This window comes from Leuciscus leuciscus (genome assembly GCF_965113295.1).
Source record: "Leuciscus leuciscus genome assembly, chromosome: 13".
Lineage (NCBI taxonomy): Eukaryota > Metazoa > Chordata > Actinopteri > Cypriniformes > Leuciscidae > Leuciscus > Leuciscus leuciscus.
The window spans coordinates 29438195-29455314 of record NC_138737.1 but is presented as its reverse complement, the minus strand read 5'-3'; the positions used below and the strand labels follow the sequence as shown (position 1 = coordinate 29455314).

The following is a 17120-nucleotide window of genomic DNA, read 5'->3' as shown; positions in this document are numbered from 1 at the left end:
AATGTCTGCCTCTCTTGGTGATATGTACAACCATAGTGGGCATAGCATAAGTTGACTCAACAGATTTTTTTAACCAGAGTCAGATCGTCAACCCAGGGCACATCCCTTCAAAGACTCACATGGAAGCACTCCCTAAGTCATCCTCTCCCAATAAAATATGCTGGCTCCAATGTTCTTATAGCAAGGGAAGTCCTGGCCTTTACAACCTTCCTCCTTCCCTTGCAGGCCATTTTTAGCCCCAAGAACAGAGCTCTAAGGAATGAATGTCTTAGCTATGACAGCCTCATTCGCTTGCCACAGCCTTTCAGGGAGTATTCGTCAAAGGGAGAATATTTAAACTGCAACCTGGATGGTACCACTACTTCCAAGAGGGATGCAACCCTTTAGATTTCATGCGAAAGGTTGAACAACAAGAATGGCAAATATAGTTGCCTAAAACTCCTGCAGACAAACTCCGCCCTCTCAGGGACTTGCAGGGGAGCTCCAGCTCTACTTACTTAGCCCATAAACAACCGGGGGAGAGTGCTCCCTCCCTGCTTGAATTTGACCCAGAATCCAACCAGACTTCTTTATCACTCTAATACCGAAGTGCAAAATAACAAGGAGGACTGCCAATTTTAGGCAAACTATCTCTACTTGTTAGGTTCTTAACATGGACCACTGGACTTTAGAAGGGACAAGCAAGAGACCCTACTTGAAGACCCACTTTTTATTAGGATTATTAGGCTGCTGTCACTTTAAGACCGAATGCACAGATCCAATATAATGATACACATGCATCATCTTTCTCAAATGTTTACATTCCCTTAAGACACAACCGACTATGATTACCAGAGACGGGCGTTTTTTTACATAATTTTGTATAAATTTGTCCGTTCAATTGCAATAAGACGTTAAACAGAGCTTAATTCAGTATTTCCATACGTTAACATGCGTTCACGTTCATGTTCTCACAACATTGCATTGTTAGAATTCATAAAAATGTTACCCGCCAACTGGCGATTGACACCGTTTCATATGCTCGCCTACACCAATTTTTTACTTGCATTTTTAGGCCCTGTTTCTACCCCTCCATAAGGGAGCCTCAGCTTTGCACTAGCAAGGCTCAACCCATGGGAGCCACAGGGGAGTTAAACCATGCTTAAAAACCCAGATTACTCGTAGGAGGCAGCTCGAAACCTACCCTTCTAGGACCTGCCATAGCCAACTCCGAGGTTTTTTTTTCATTACTAGCGCCCTCCAGCTTCTAATGAGGTCAACTAGAGGTATCTAACTACACCCACCCTCCAAGGAATATTCACCCCTACTTACAAACACAGCAGTAGTTGGAGTAGAGGTAGAGTAGAGGGAGATGGAGATGGAGATATCTAGCTCAGAGGAGACTAAGCAGCTATCAAAGGGAGCCTAAGATTAGGGTTGGGGAGAGGAACGGGTAGGAGGAGGAGGAGGAGTAGGAGGAGGGATGTTACTTCTCCTCAGTGGTCCTGTCTTTCTTACCGAACCGCTCTTTTTATCACCTTCCTCAAGTCTTGTCTCTTCCTCCTAGCGTCAAGGGAGGAGGAGCACGAGTGGCCAAGCTCTACAGATGTGCCTAAAAGCTCAGAGGGCGAGAAATTATTTTCTTTCTCCTTGATGTCCGCCAGGTTTAACCACAAGTGCCTCTCCATCACCACCATTGCTGCCATTCCATGACCAATGGCAACGGCTGTTTGTTTAGTGGCTCGGAGGGCTAAGTCCATGGTGTGGCGCAGCTCAGTGACTGCTTCAGGAGACAACCCTTGTCCCGATACATTTCTCTCAGCAGATCCGCCTGGTAGGCCTGTAACACGACCATAGTGTAAATGGCCCCTCCGACCTGACCTGCTTCCACATATGCCCTGCCATTCAAGCGTGAGGTGGTCTGTAGCGGCTTAGAGGACGAGACCGTTGAAGCTTAGCAACCACAACAGCTAGAAGCTGTCTACATTGGACAAGACAAAGTGACCGTTGCAAATCCATTTCTCCTTCCTATGAGAAGTATTGCAATTGCTTGGAGTATGTCATAAATAGAACAAGGCATATGTTTACTGTCTGGGATTCGTCACGTCGCACAGTGCCATATCCAGTGTAGACCACATCACTGATTATAATGAGTTATATTGTCTATCGTCTATCGTCACATCGATCCGCTCGCTTCCGGTGTAGATATGGTGTTAGATGGCAGGGCAGGAACCTTCAAAGAGGGCAGGAGCCTTCAATGCTCGCAAGAATCTCTTCAACAGGTGTCATCCTCAAATATCCATGCTCACTCAATCCCTCCACATTCGCATAATTCAAATGATGAAACTGATAAAGGGCAAGCTGAATGTGGTTTCTTTCATGACTTATCCACTTCCAGGTGGAGATCGGAAAGAAATGGAAGGCACATGGGGAAAGGACGATTTTGGCCAATCTAGCAATGGCGTGGGCCATAACATCCAACAATTCCCCATTTGCGGGGCTGGCAGGCTGAGAGGATTCAGTACAGACCATAGATTGTAAAAATGTTGAACAATGTTTCCACTTCCTTCCACTATAGAAAAATTAATTCAAAATATCCCAGAAACTGTCATTGTCGATTACGTCATTTGGAGCCAGAGTCTATGCAGTAGTGTTCTTGAGGTGGAGCAGCGGTATCAATGTCCTGCCCATACTCCTGCTGCCATAGACTCAATCGCAAGTACAGCTGTCAATCATGACGTTACACCCCGTTTACATAGCATCAAATAACTAAACATAACTTACTAGAAAAACAAACACTTCAACATAGTTCAGCTTGATAAGAACTAGCCAAAAAATTGCAGAAACCATCTTAAAAAAAAAAAAATTTGAAATGGAATTGGATTTTTTTCGTTTGGCTCACGTTGCATTTGATTACAGGGAAAGGGCAGGGTTTATGACCTATACTGCAGTAAGTCACCAAATGGTTTGGCTTCACTTTTCAGGATGTGTGTGGCACACTTGGTACAAATGCTATCTTCGCCCTCTTCAACCACATCCGGCTCCTCCTGGCTGGATGGATCTGCTGGATCAGATGACGCTAACGACGCTAAAATCCTGATCCAACAGATTGCTCAATCCCGCAACTGAGGAACGATTACCTGCATTTCTTGAATTCCTCTGCGAGCTCAACCTGCGATCTCCACAACTTAAGCCGCCATTGTGCCTCGGCTACAGTGGGGCCTGAGCCACGAGGTGCAGACCTTTTTCTTACATCCCTTGAGAATAAGGCCAAGCATGAGCAGAGCTTCCACATTGTGAACTTCTCACAATAGGCTCATTCAGAGCCCTTGAGCACTGAACGCACATGCTCCTCACCCAAGCACAGAATGCACAGGTTGTGTGTGTCTTCAGGTGTCAAAATCCAAGACTTAGTGATGTGTTTCGCTTCAAATGGGAATTGCAATGAAGTACAAAAAGGAAAATAAATAAAGGGAAATTTAGAGAAGATCAAGCAAGACTGCCCAAAATTACAACGTAATTATTTCACGAACGCTACAACCTTTTTTGCATGATTTCAATACTTACAGCCCCTGCAGTACCACTGGCCAAAACACTACAGGTGTAGTGACAAGCTTAGGACTACATGAATTGTTATTACACTGTCAAAGATTTAAGATTTAATAATAATTGCATTACTTTCATTGTAATTTCACAGTAGGACTTGTATCTAACTTTACTCTCAGAAATTTCTTGTAAAATCTAAAGTACTTTATTAGCCAAGTTTTTACAATTGTACTTCTAGATTTTTTCTAGGTGTGTCCCAATTCACGTATTTATGCACTAATCTATGACATTTTGTTGTATAAATAGTGTGAATAGTGTGTTCACATTGAAAATTTTTAACTTTAAATACCCAGATGATGCACTTAATTAACCGAAAAAACTAAGTGTGGAATATTGAATGCACTTAAATGTTGCAGTTTTAATCACGTAGCAGAGGGGGAGGTGTTATCAGACTTCGATGTTGAATGACAAAATAACCTTATAAAATTCATTCACTACACGGTTGAGTACATGGTGCTTAAGAACATAGTGTATATGTGCACTGTGCATCATTTGGGATGCAACTTTTGATACTTGTTTTTATCTGTGCTGCTTATTTTTGGTTGACTTTTAGCAGTTTCTTTTGGTTTGGTTTGTAATGTTCAGAGCTTATCTTTTATCTTTTTTTTATCTTTTTTCATTGTTGTGTTTTGTATGTTGAGTGACGATGTCACACCTTTCAAAGATGTATCTCCAGCAGTTGTTTGACAGTTGTAAAAGACCCGACTACAAACAGTTATGAATTTAATATGAGATCTAAAATAAAATCTTTGTATTCATGCTAAGAATATTTTGCCTGACTTAAAATCAGCCAATAAGCTTATTTACATTCTAGCTTGTCTGGGTTTTAACAAATGTTTTTTTTTTACTTGTCACTCTTCTGTCTTGGCTAGATGAGAACGTCTCGGTTACGTATGTAACCCTAGTTCCCTGAAGAAGGAACGAGACGATATTTCGAAACGCTGCGGGAACGCCCCTGCGTGAATGCGTCATGAAGCACGTATGGAATCAGTCCAATGGCGAGACGGAACGTCATAGGCGGTTGACTTAATCGACCAGGAAACTATAAAGCACCCCTGAATCACAACAGCGCTAGCTTCTGATAGGCTGTAAGAACAACACTGGGTTGTACATTAATATTAATATTAGCTCAAATGATCTATAGGGAATTGTAATAATTAATCATGAATATGATTAATATTTTGCATATTACAGTTACTTTAATTTATTCGAAGTTGAAAATAGATCGATTTGTATATATGAATAATCAATCACAACGAATTCTAATTCATCATTCATATATCAATAATCCTATTTCAGATCGATTATGAGATAACCCTTAATGGAAAATTAATGTAATTACCGAACAGTCGTTTGTCCCGCAAACGACCACAAGATTAACTCACCAACTTTCTCATAAAAGTTACCACTTCTTATAATTCCAGAAAGATCAGTTTTCTGGCCATGAAAACTATTCTCCTGTCCTTATAAATTTAGGTTACTAAACCATAATCAAATTGTAAAGCCTGTAGCTAGATCAAACATTTCAGGGACTCGTAATGTGAGAATTATAGACAAGTATATAGGTTTTAATACAATTGAACTAATGAATACATAACTACGATTCACACAGAGTAAATATGTATGTATATACAGAACACGTAAACAAATACAAGACTAAACGGATAACAGATGAGAGAGGGAGAGGATGAAAGGGAGAAAGAGAAACTAAAGTTCAGGATGAGAGATCACCGAGATGATCTCAGCATGGAAAAATCACAGGCACTGTAACCTTGAGAGACAACAAGAAATCAGATTACATTAAAAGTTCAATAACTTATCTTGCAAAATGGTTCTCTTTGTTGCTGAAGAACGCCGAGTCGTGTTCGGGCGTGTGTCCTAAGAGCAGCGTGCGTGTTTCTTTAAGAAAGCAGGGCTTGCTTCTGTGAGCGCGGCCGCGGGATGTTCAAGTCTCTTTAAAGTTGAGGTTGCCGGCTACGTTCATTTCACTGAACGTAGGTAGAGTCCGAAGACGAAAATAAAGAAAAGACTTAAAGAAAAGAAAAGAGAAAACGGAGAATGCTCCCTAAAAGGGAGCCATATGGATCTTCTCGCTGACCAAGAGGGTTCGTAAAAGGTGCTCATTGAAGATTTCCTGGGTCGGTCTTTTATGGAAAAGATAGGTTGACGCCTCTGTTCGCGCGAACAACCAATCACCTTCAGAGATTTCAGAGCGGGAAGAAGTTCTTTGTGTCGTCAGACAACGCCCACTCGAATGATTCATGAGGAGATGAGAGTAAGCTGTTCAGCTCCAGAAATATGAAAAGTGTAAAACAATGTACATTATTGCATTCTGCTATCGAAATCCGACTCTGTTAGATTGCGAGGTTTACATAGATATGAAACTTGTCATATAAAGATTGTAGGAACACCTAGTTACAATCACATGCATGAATAGAAGCATTTACCAGTTCGTTCCTTCAAATAAATGTCATACACGAAGTGAATATAACCTAGGAAAACACTCAGGAGTATATGAAAAGTTACATGCTTATATTCTAAGTTTAATGTCCAAAGTTCGTGTATGTGTGTGCGTTAATGTGTGTGTTGGAATGTCTGTCACGTTGCGCTTCCCGTTATCTCTTGCAGAGAAGCTTTGGCTGCAGCTTCGTGCAGGGTCGTAAAGTGTTATCCTCTAGAAAGAGGAGTCGGGTTACGGAATGCGATTCCACTGGAAAGACATTCTTCAACAATACATTTCAGAGCTAGTCACTAGAAAATCATATTATATGATCAAACAAACTAATAAAACATGCATAATGTACTTGTACTTATATTAAAGGATATTATATCCTAATTCTAAACACAAAGGGATGTTTGTGTGTGTGTGGGGGTGTGATGTCACGTAGCAGGAGGAAGTTTCGTTATCTTCTTGGTACAGAGAGGAATGTTAGTTTCAGGTTCTGGAGTGTCTCTGAGGTGCAATTTAGTGTCGTAAAAGTCTATTTGCTCCAGTATCTCTGGAGCCGACGTATGATATACATTTGGGAGTCAGGAGGTTACAAGCTTTAGTAAGCTTAGCAAAGAACGTTTTGGGAAGGAATGTGCTTAGAAAACACAGAGAGTCTGAATTTGTTAATTCAGGACAAACGAACGAATGATTCAAATAGCCCAGTCGCTACAAGGCTGAAGCAAGTCGATCACGGGCATGCCGGGAGTATGGCAGGGCGACGCAGCGTCTCGTTCCCTCTTCAGGGAACTAGTGTTGCATACGTAACCAAGACATTCCCTTTCAAGGGAACTCGAGCTGCGTCGAAAACGCTGCGGGAATGCTAATACCCACGTCGCCATAAGAGCAAATGTCCGTCTGTGTGAAGTCAAAGCGCACATTCGAACGAAAGCACCTGCGCCCCTGGAGTGGAGCTGAAGTCAAGATCATGTAACCTAACGAATGTGTGTGGTGAGGACCAGCCTGCGACATCACAAACATCATGTAGGGAAATTCCTGACAATAAAGCTTTAGAAACAGCCATACTCCTAGTCAAGTGAGCTCGTACAGCCAAAGGTGAAGGCTGACCAGCCGACTCGTTAGCAAGTGCGATAGCCTCAACCACCCACTTGCTCATCCTCTGCTTAGATGCAGGACACCCCTTCCTGGGTGACCCAAAACAAACAAACAGCTGTTCAGAATTTCCTCCACAGGGCAGCTCTGTGGACATAAGTATCTAGGGCCCTCACCGGGTGGAGCAGATTTAGTTTATCTTGGTCTGATGTCAGAAAAGGAGGAGGACAGAAAGCCTGCAGTACTACTGGTCTAACAATATTAGTAGGGACCTTAGGAATATAGCTTGGCCTAGGATGGAGGAAGGCATGCCAGGCATTTACCATGCCAGGCAAGAATTCCAGGCACGAGGGAGAAACCAAGAGTGCCTGAATGTCTCCAATTCTTTTGAGAGACGAAATAGCAAGAAGAAAGATAGTTTTTAGAGTAATGAATTTCTCAGACTTCTTCAATGGGCTCGAACGGAGCTAGGGCGAGGCCTTCTAATACAACGGTCAAGTCCCATGTCGGCACCCTCGTGCAGACTGCTGGCCTTAGCCTCAAAGTGCCACGAAGGAAACGTGTTATCAATGGGTGTCTCCCCAGAGAAACTGTACTCAAAGGGGACGTGGTAAGCAACTAGTGCCGCCACACACACCTTCAGTGTGGAGGGGGATAACCCTGCAGAGAAGCGTTCCTGCAGGATCTCCAGCACTGCACCCACTGGGCAGTTAACTGGGTCCAACTGGTATTCTCCACACCATGAAGTGAATAACCTCCACTTCAAGGCATATAACTTCCTCATGGACGGAGCTCTAGAGTGGAGGATGGTCTCAACAACCTCAGTTGAGAGACCTGAATTTATGAACTGGGCCCCATCAGAAGCCAAGCCCAGAGTTTCCACAGTTCTGGGCGGGGGTGAAGGATCGTCCCACTCGCCTGAGAGAGTAGGTCACTCCTGATCGGAATCTCCAGAGGAGAGCCGTCGAGGAGAGACACTAGGTCCGCAAACCATACTCGGGCCGGCCAGAATGGGGCTACCAACAGTAGAGTGGGCAGGACCCCTCTGAATCCTGGTGGACGAGACCTAAACTGAATAGCGTAACCATTTTCGATCATTTGCAGGACCCACTGAGATATATTTGGAAGACTTTTCCACTCTGCCAGAAAATCTACAAGGGCACCAGTCTCTCGAGACTGGCCTCTGGAGTATTTTGAGCCGGACACAGTGCCCTGTAATGGCACACCGGCAGGTAACAACTGGTCTGACTGCTCTAGGCCCCTCCTCAGAGGGAGCGAGCACCCCTCGGGAAAACGCTTGCTGGGACCGTCTACACCCCGGCATAAAGACAGGGTTGGCAGAACGGTCCCCTGAGGGCGCAGAGAGAGAACGGGCACCGTGTAATGCGGTGAACTCAGTTTTCTCTCGGTGGGGACTACCCTCAGAAACCTGACTGAGGGTAGATGGCCGATGGCATCAGGACTTATTTTTAGACAAAGCCCTCTTCGAAATAATAATGGTCCTCAGATCCGTCTTGCCCTTAGAAGACTTCGCCTGAGAGCACCGCACCACTCTGCTTTTGCTGCGCCCGGTGTGAGGAGTTAGTCGATGGCCGGGGCTGATCCCGCCCAGCAGCCCCTGAGACATGAGTGCGGAGTGGCAGGAATTTCTGGAACGCCGCCGCCTGCTTTTTTTCTTCTTGAAGGAGAGAGAAAAAACGTTCCTTCTGGACACCCCGCTTTCCCCTGCGGGCCTCTTCGGTGACTGAGCAAACACTGTCATCGAGAGGTTCCCTCGATGACAGTGTTTGCTTAGTCACCGAAGAGGCCCGCAGGGGAAAGCGGGGCAACCAGAAGGAAAGTTTTTTCTCTCTCCTTCATTCCTGAGAGATTCAGCCATAGGTGCCTCTCCATGGCCAGCAGGGCTGCCATCGAACGGCCCACTGACTTGGCCATCTCCTTGGTGGCACGGAGAGACAAATCTGCAGCCTGACGTAATTCACGAATTACATCAGTGCTGACCTCCTCACTCTCACTCATATCTTTTAGTAGGTCAGCCTGGTATGCCTGCAGAATGGACATTGTGTACAGGCATACCGCGGCCTGACCTGCCGCCGAATAAGCTTTACCCATCAAGGGTAATGCCAGTGCTTTAAAGACTCAGGGGAGAGATGGCTCGCAAGCGTTTCTTCAGCCCTGGGCATCGCCCCATAACCGTGTTGTTTGGACCCATGTGTATTTGAATACGTAGATAGCTGGGGACTATATGCACGGTACGAAACCGGTCTTTTCCACGACTTCGACACCTCAGTGTGGAGGTCGGGAAAAAACGGCAAGCACCGGCGTGGAGGCTGCATGCGGGAAGGCAAAAAACTTTCACCGAGCTTACTTTTCTGTCTAGATTCTTGTTTGTCCGCTGGCCACTCAATGCTTAATTTTTCTACTGCACGAGTGAACATCTCCACAAGCTCCTCACATGCCGATCTCCTGTTCCGATACTAATAACATCCAGCTCCTCAGAACTGGATAGTTGCACTACCAGGTAACCGCAGAGCGTGCTTCCAAACCCTGAACTGAGGCACTGGATCTGACAGGGGAAGGTTGAGATAGGGCTGGGCCCGTCTCAAACCCCTCTGTCAGATCCATTTGCGAACTCCACATCTGAAGTTGCCGCTCTGCCTCGGCAGAAGCGGGACCCGAGCCGCGGGGAGCGCGAACTGAACCGTCCTCCTCGAAGAGCGATCGGCGGGAGCGCAGCGTTCTTAATGGTAGCCGCTCACAATGCTCACAGTCAGCTCCCTCGAGAGCTGGCTGGGCATGCTGCACTCCCAACCAAACAACACATAATTGGTGTGTTGGTGTGAGATATCGAGTGCAGGGATGTACACACTTCCTATAATGTTGTTTTTTTCGCCATATTATAGTTTTATATACATTGGTGAAGGCACAGAAGCTAGCGCTGTTGTGATTCGGGGGTGCTTTATAGTTTCCTGGTCGATGACGTCACCCGCCTATTACGTTCCGTCTCGCCATTGGACTGATTCCATACGTGCTTCATGACGCTATCACGCAGGGGCGTTCCCGCAGCGTTTCGACGCAGCTCGAGTTGCCTTGAAAGGGAAATTTCAATATGAATATGTTCAGTTCAATCCTGTTAAATCCTGGCATTTCTTAATATACAATAAAATGTGTAGCTTTGTATTAGCCACCACTAGCATAAAAATAATAATAATAATAATAATTAATTAAACAAAATGACAGAAATAAACTTCTTACACCCTTTCAGATCCTATATTAATTTACTATACGCATAGTTTTCTGTACCCAAGAAAATACTAAATGGTATTTTGTTTGCAACTATGGTTACCTTGTAAAAATGTATACCGGAAATATTAAAACGTAAAAACAAATGCAAAACTGTAAAAAGAAGATTTTATCTGGATCAAGAATAGCTAGAGGTCACATGATAATTATATCATTAATATGCTTAATCACAAACTATTAGTAAACTGAAGCTGTCATTATGTATTGCTGAATGTAGGTGTTAAGTGTCTGACTTTTCTGTATTTCATTACCCTTCCTGCTATTTGGCACCATTTCTAAGTTTGCAGTCATAAGGAATATGTGCAAGAAATGGATTTTGTGATCTTAATTTTACAAGTGCTCTGCTTCTTTTCAGACGGTTTGCCTTGTGTAACACAACTCAGTTGTATGTATAAGGGTTGCTTCTTGTACTTGTGTCTCACTCAAATGCATGCTAAGCTTTGCTGCCTGTGCTAATAGCTGATCTCATCTTGTCATCCCGCTGTGTGCCCCCATTTTGCCTTAAGATCAGCATTTCACATTGCTCTACAACTGCTTCTAAAGTTCTGAAAAGAAAAATTGTTTGTAGAATCTTTTGCACCAAAACAAATTTTAGGGAATTTTAATTGGTAAATGGCAACAGTCAGTCATGATTTTCAGTACAAGACACTTTAGTGGATGCTAATGATTTCAAATAAAGCATTTTTACAACCTCCAATTCTAATGCGGACCACGTAAATCTGTAAAAGGGAATTTTTTTTCCTACCTATTCGTCTGTCTGTCTGTCTGTCTGTCTGTGTATATTGAGCACAATGATTTTTAATCCTGATATATATGCTTTCTGCGTTTGCAGAAAACAGCCAGGATGGAGGCATTCATCCGGACTTAATATTTGACAGACCATTTGACTATAGCTCCGCTGGTGATATCATGACGGTAGACCGTATTGCCAAATACGAATTCTCAACCTTAGAAAGGGGGGGCTCCCAGGGTTATCCATTGAGGGAGCTTCAGGAAGATAAAATGCACTATTTGCAGGTATATTTCCATTGATTTTGTTTTCAAATTGATCTTTTCTTTATTTTTAATTAAAAATGTGCATGTTGCAATGGCCCTCCACCTCAGTATTTGCAAAACCTTTGTAGTCACTATATTGTACAATAAAATATCACCTCTTTTACTGGAATCATTTTATATTCCCGTTGTCTTACCTATTAGACTTTTCAAACGTCAAGATTTGAAATTGTAGACTTGTTTTTTGTGAGAACTGTTTGGAAAATATGATCTAACAAACACTTTTGTTTTCTTCACCCAGTGGTATCTTGGTATTTTTGATTTAGGCCTACTGTTGCAGGGCTCATGTGATGACTGCCACTGATGCCTTTTCAGTTTATACTTTAAAGTTAAAAGCTTGAAGTCATTGCAAATATAAATGAGTAAAACAACAAATTTCAAATACTAGTCTGAATTTTAAACGTGACTAATCATGAGTCATGTTGTAAAAATCCCATGCTATAAATATTATGACCCACTATGACTAGCCCCATCATGATTGAACCACTTTTACAAGGAAATAGTACTATTAAGACTTATAGACTCATATTATTGACTGCCAGTATGTTTTAGAGGTGTGCAATGCTTCACTTCAAACTTTTAACCTTTTTTACATTCAAATGATTACGTCACATACTGCCCATAAACCCTCACATGTAACCTCCACATGTAACTTTCATTGGCCTGGATTATCAGTTTCACATATTATAAATTGTTCTCTCTGTATAAATAATTAACCAATTATTAAAAATATGCCCGACTGGAATGAAAAAAATGGACTTTGGAGGTTAAATGTGGAGAATATGCCATGAATGTGTACGTCAAACACTACCCAAAGCTCTGTTAGACAATGTGCAGTGCTTGACTGCTTTTCATTGCTGATTTTATTGCTATATACATTGCACGAATCAACTTTTGAAGTTCTCTTCAAAGTTTATAAAACATTGTGTGTGTTAGAATTGCTCCAGAGATGTTCAGCAAAAAACACTGATGCTTATTGATAAAGAACTCAAAATCATGTGCCTATGTTAGAACATTATTAGTTCTATTAGACTACAGAATCAATGTTCTTTTTCAATTTCACCAGTGTTTTGCATCATCATCATCAACTATCAGAATGTCATAATAATTGGGAAGTACAAGCTGCTATTGTTTTTGCTGTCAAGCTATTTTAGGCTTATAGAACAATAAATGCTTTCAGACAACAATATTTAACACTGTCAAAGAATTGTGAGGTAATTACATCTTTATCTTTATATGAGACAAAATGATGTTTTATCAGTGGGCAGTATATTTAAAGCAAAATGACAAGCTTTTACAAAATAGACATCATTTTAATCAGCTGAGTATCAAGGTTTAAAAATGTAAAATGCCAAAATGTAAAAATGTTGAAGTGTTCATAATAGCTGGTCCTGTATCATATAATATATATAATACATTATTCAGGTTGTGCATTAGTTGATAATATATTTAAACAGTTAAGATCATCAGCATTGATTTTTAAATAAATCTACTAGCTGAGCTATTACAAAATCATTAAAACAATTTGTTTTTTAAACCAACAGACTGAATGGCATTGCTTTGATGCTTTGCTTCCCTCTTCTGGCCAGAGTATAGTAAAGACCTCATAATCCATAGGACTTCTTTGTAAACTGCAGTCTCATTCCTTCATTAACCAATACAGTTGCTTCCATGCTAGGCTTGTGCTGTATGCTTTGGATAGTGTACTAAAAGTTCTTTCGAATACTAAAAACTAATTTTATGTCTTTCCTGTGTAGTTCTCAGAACAATGTGGAATGTGAGTATCTATTTGAAGAATGAGTGATTATAAACTAAAAATAATATTTACTTCATTTTGTACTCAAAACATTTTTAAAGCACATCCCTATTAAAAGGCCATTATACGTAGTTCACAAAATTCCATTGATTTTTACATAATAAGATATGCAAAAGCATTGAGAACATGTTTTGTGTCTTTAGATTGAGCCGGAAGCAGAGATGTGTAGGATTGTGCTTTTAGAAATGTACTGCTTCATTCGTCTGTGTGTTACTCCAGGTGCCCCCTACAAGAAGATACTCCCACGACGAAACCGACATGTGGACCACCGGTCAGATCCCGTCTTACCTGCATCGCTGGGGCTCCACAGAGGACATCATTGGCATCCCGCAGTGCAGCTTGCCACGCCACGAGAGACGTCGGAGCAGCCCGGCATCCTACCACGAGGAGAGCCACCCTCACCGCAAAAGGAGGCGATCAGAGGATATGCATTCACTCAAGCAGATTCCACGAGTCGAGCATTATGAGGACGATTTCAAGTGCTTTAGCCGCGATGAAGTGATTAATTTCATCGACGAGACACCACTGGCTAGTCCAATGAGGAGCCCTCACCAAGCCTCTGTGATCTCTCTGGTCCCGCAGACGTTCGAGCAGCACATCGTCTTGTTGCCACATTTTCCGCTCACGCACTTTGAGCACGAGCCTCAAGCGTTGAGACGCTGCTCTGGCCATGGAAAAGGAGCCACACTAACTGAGATCCCTCAGGATACACCAAGAATGGCGAAGAACGGTAGCGACGGCAGGGGTGCAGCCGGCGAAGGCTCAAGCATTAAGGGATGCCTTGAGCATAGGCGTGATGCCAGGCGTGCATCAGAGCTGGTTCTGTTGGCCCAGGGTGGACGGACAGGGAATCAGTCTTCTTCAAGTATTAGGACAGGACAGGTAGATGCATCTGCTTGGGTGGACCAGAAACACCTGTCTAAAGGCGAAAGCAAAGAAAGCACAAATAGTTTTATAAGTTCACAATCTGCATCGTCAGGCTATATCACTTTTCACTCCGAATCCATAGGATCCACAAACTAAGGAACAGTTTTATGAGTATTATAAAAAATAGTCTCTGATATGTTAGTATTAAAGCTTTTACTAAGTGGAATGTTTTTGTAATCTAGGAAGTCGGCTTTTTGAGTTGTGGTTGATTCAAAATGGCATAGGGACAGCATTGGGTTTTCTTTTTTTAACTGACACAGGGCTGGGTTTTGGGCTTGGCCCTGTGGGGCCAGTTTGCCTCCAAGCCAAGGGAAGCTGAACAGTAGATAAGAGTCCTGAGCTCAACACTTGAAGTGTGAGATGATCACAAGGGCTTCTGCTCATACAAGTGAGCTTTTTACTGAGGCCCTCTATCTTATATGACAGTTTTCAGCTTTTACGTTTCAACAATAATTTAGTGTTCTGGTCAAATTACTGCCTTTCTTGACTAAGGAATAAGGGCATGTTCCATCACTTTGTGTAGGCCTAGATAGGGTAGGCCTGGGAGTTTATGCTTTATTCTTAATACTTAAAAAAAGTATTTGCATCATGTTTAAAGATGCATAGATGCATACTAAGTTTAGCCATCTAATATTAGCCAAACAAAACATCATTTTCCTTATTATTTTTTTGGCCAAACTGCCCTTGTCCTTTTATAACATAGGGGAAGAGGTGCATTCAAAGATGTGTGCCCAGTAGACCATAATCCAGATAATTCTGTAGCGATATAGCATTGTATTACTTTTGAGGGGATTAATGTTTCAGTAAACAGTTTGCAGATTTCTGATTTCAGATTTTATTTCCTGCATTTTATGAAACCTCAAAGGTCAACTTGGTTGTGGAAAAGGTTGGAAGTTATATAGTGTTTCTTTACAACACTTTAGCTCACAGAGCTTTTAGCTGACTCTTTAACTGTGTTTTTGTTGTTTCTGGTGATGTGGCATGTTTTTAATATTTTAGTTTTTAATATTTAAGTAAAGAAAAAATATATTTTGTTATATCATTTGAATTCATATTTTTGAAGCACACGGTTCTCTTTGTAGATCCAGACATGCTTGCCAATAGCCTAAAAATGTTTCACAGATATGTTTTAACAAGTTTGTGTTAAGTGCTTTGTGATGATTGAAAATGTATTTCCGATGCATTGTTATTCTCATGATTACAGTCTTATTTGTCTGGTAGCCCATAACAAAGTATGATATGAAAAGTGACACTATTTAAAAACACCCTTAACCTGCACCAACATGCATCGATATGCACTTTTACAAAACAAGTGACATAATCTTGTCACATGGAGAAAATGACTTTTTGAAAGAAAGCTGGTGTTATTTGATTTGTTATAGTAGACATAACCACTGAATCAGAATTGGATATTTGTTGTATTATTTTATGTTGTATATGACCACATGTTCTACACTTATCCCAATATTTCAGCTTTTTAAATTATTTGTTTTTGTTAATTATATTTAAAAAATCAATTGCTTGCTGCCAGCATGCACTTTTGTACGTTTCATACAGCCATATATTGGTGTTGAAATATCAAATGGTGCTTGATACCTTGGCAGCTAGGGATCTACTAGGACATTCTTAAATTTCATGTGGGAAACTGCAGGTTTCCCCTCAAAGTCCAATATACATTAAAGGCATTAATAAGAGTCTTCCTCTTCCTATACTCTGGATGGCTGTACAAATTAATTCTCATTGGCTTTTGACGACATCATTGGGCTGCCTTTAAAATCATTGTGTCTAAAGGATTGCTAGTGGAAAATATACATTGACTAAAATCAAGACTTGTTTTTTATAACCACTTACATATGATATATTTCACAGTTATCTAGAATGATATGTAGCACTGAAACCTAAACATGCCACAGATTTGAGCCTAAATTAATGGAGAGAATGATCACTATTGTAGTAGCACAGTGGGTATTTTAAATAGTTTTGAATATGAATGCAAATAGACCAGTTTCAAACCAGCTTATGTTATATATAAAAAAATATATAATATAACGAAACTTTAAAGCTACTTCAAAGGTTACAAGGCTCATGTTGTGTCCATGCATTGAGTGTTCAACTCTCTTAATTGAACAGATTTAAACATTTGTATCTCCACCTATGGCAAAGTGTTTTTGATTACTGATGTTTTGTTGTTGAAATAATCTCTCTCTCTCTCTCTCTCTCTCTCTCTCTCTCTCTCTAATTCAATTCAATTAGCTTTACTGACATGACTGTGTAGAATAGCACAATGTTGCCAAAGCATTAAAGGCACAGTATGTAAGTTTCACCTCTAGAGGTCACTTATTCAAAACAGTAACAAAGGCGTAGCTTGATGACACAGTGAGTGAGAGTGCAATCATGGGATGTGTCGTCTTGTGTCGTCTGCGTTAGCTCGGTGGCTGGTATGAGACACTTGTTGCACACTGCAATAAGCTAGATTGATATTAAAATATATTAATCAAAGCTGGATGACTTGAGTTGAGTTGCTAAATGCAATTCATTTCAAAACATTGTATGATGGAGTAAATGCTGTATTACTGTTACTACAAATAAATCTCTTTTTCATTATCCTATTTTAGCCACTTGACAAAATAGTGTTGTCTGATTTACTTTTTGGGTACTAACATGTTACTCGCAGTAAATCAAAGAAAAGGAGAAAACAATAAGACTAACCGTGTTGAGCTATTTAACAAGTGATTCGTTTTTCAGTCAATAAAGGTATCCTAACAGTGGCTCACCTGTCTAATAAAACACTTAGGCTTGGTTTCACAGACAGAGTTTGTGTTTTTAGATTGAGCCAGGATTAGGCTTTAGTTCAATTAGGACATTTAAGTAGAAAAAAAAAAACATTGCAGGTAT

At 41.3% G+C, this 17120-nt stretch overlaps 1 protein-coding gene across 4 annotated transcripts in view; it reads left to right on the top strand.

Annotated features, from left to right (window-relative positions):
• gpr153 (G protein-coupled receptor 153) overlaps positions 1-16834 on the top strand; it is a 90616-nt gene extending 73782 nt beyond the window's left edge. For 2 of the 4 annotated variants that reach the window (XM_082189466.1, XM_082189463.1), the window contains 2 exons: positions 11262-11446; positions 13518-16834. In XM_082189466.1, coding sequence (XP_082045592.1) covers positions 11262-11446; positions 13518-14321 — 989 coding nt within the window. In that variant the 3' untranslated portion in view covers positions 14322-16834. Of the gene's footprint in view, positions 1-10784; positions 10815-11261; positions 11447-13239; positions 13260-13517 lie in introns of all 4 variants that reach the window. The other 2 variants (XM_082189464.1, XM_082189465.1) reach the window with 2 other exon arrangements.
• The last annotated feature ends 286 nt before the right edge of the window (positions 16835-17120 follow it).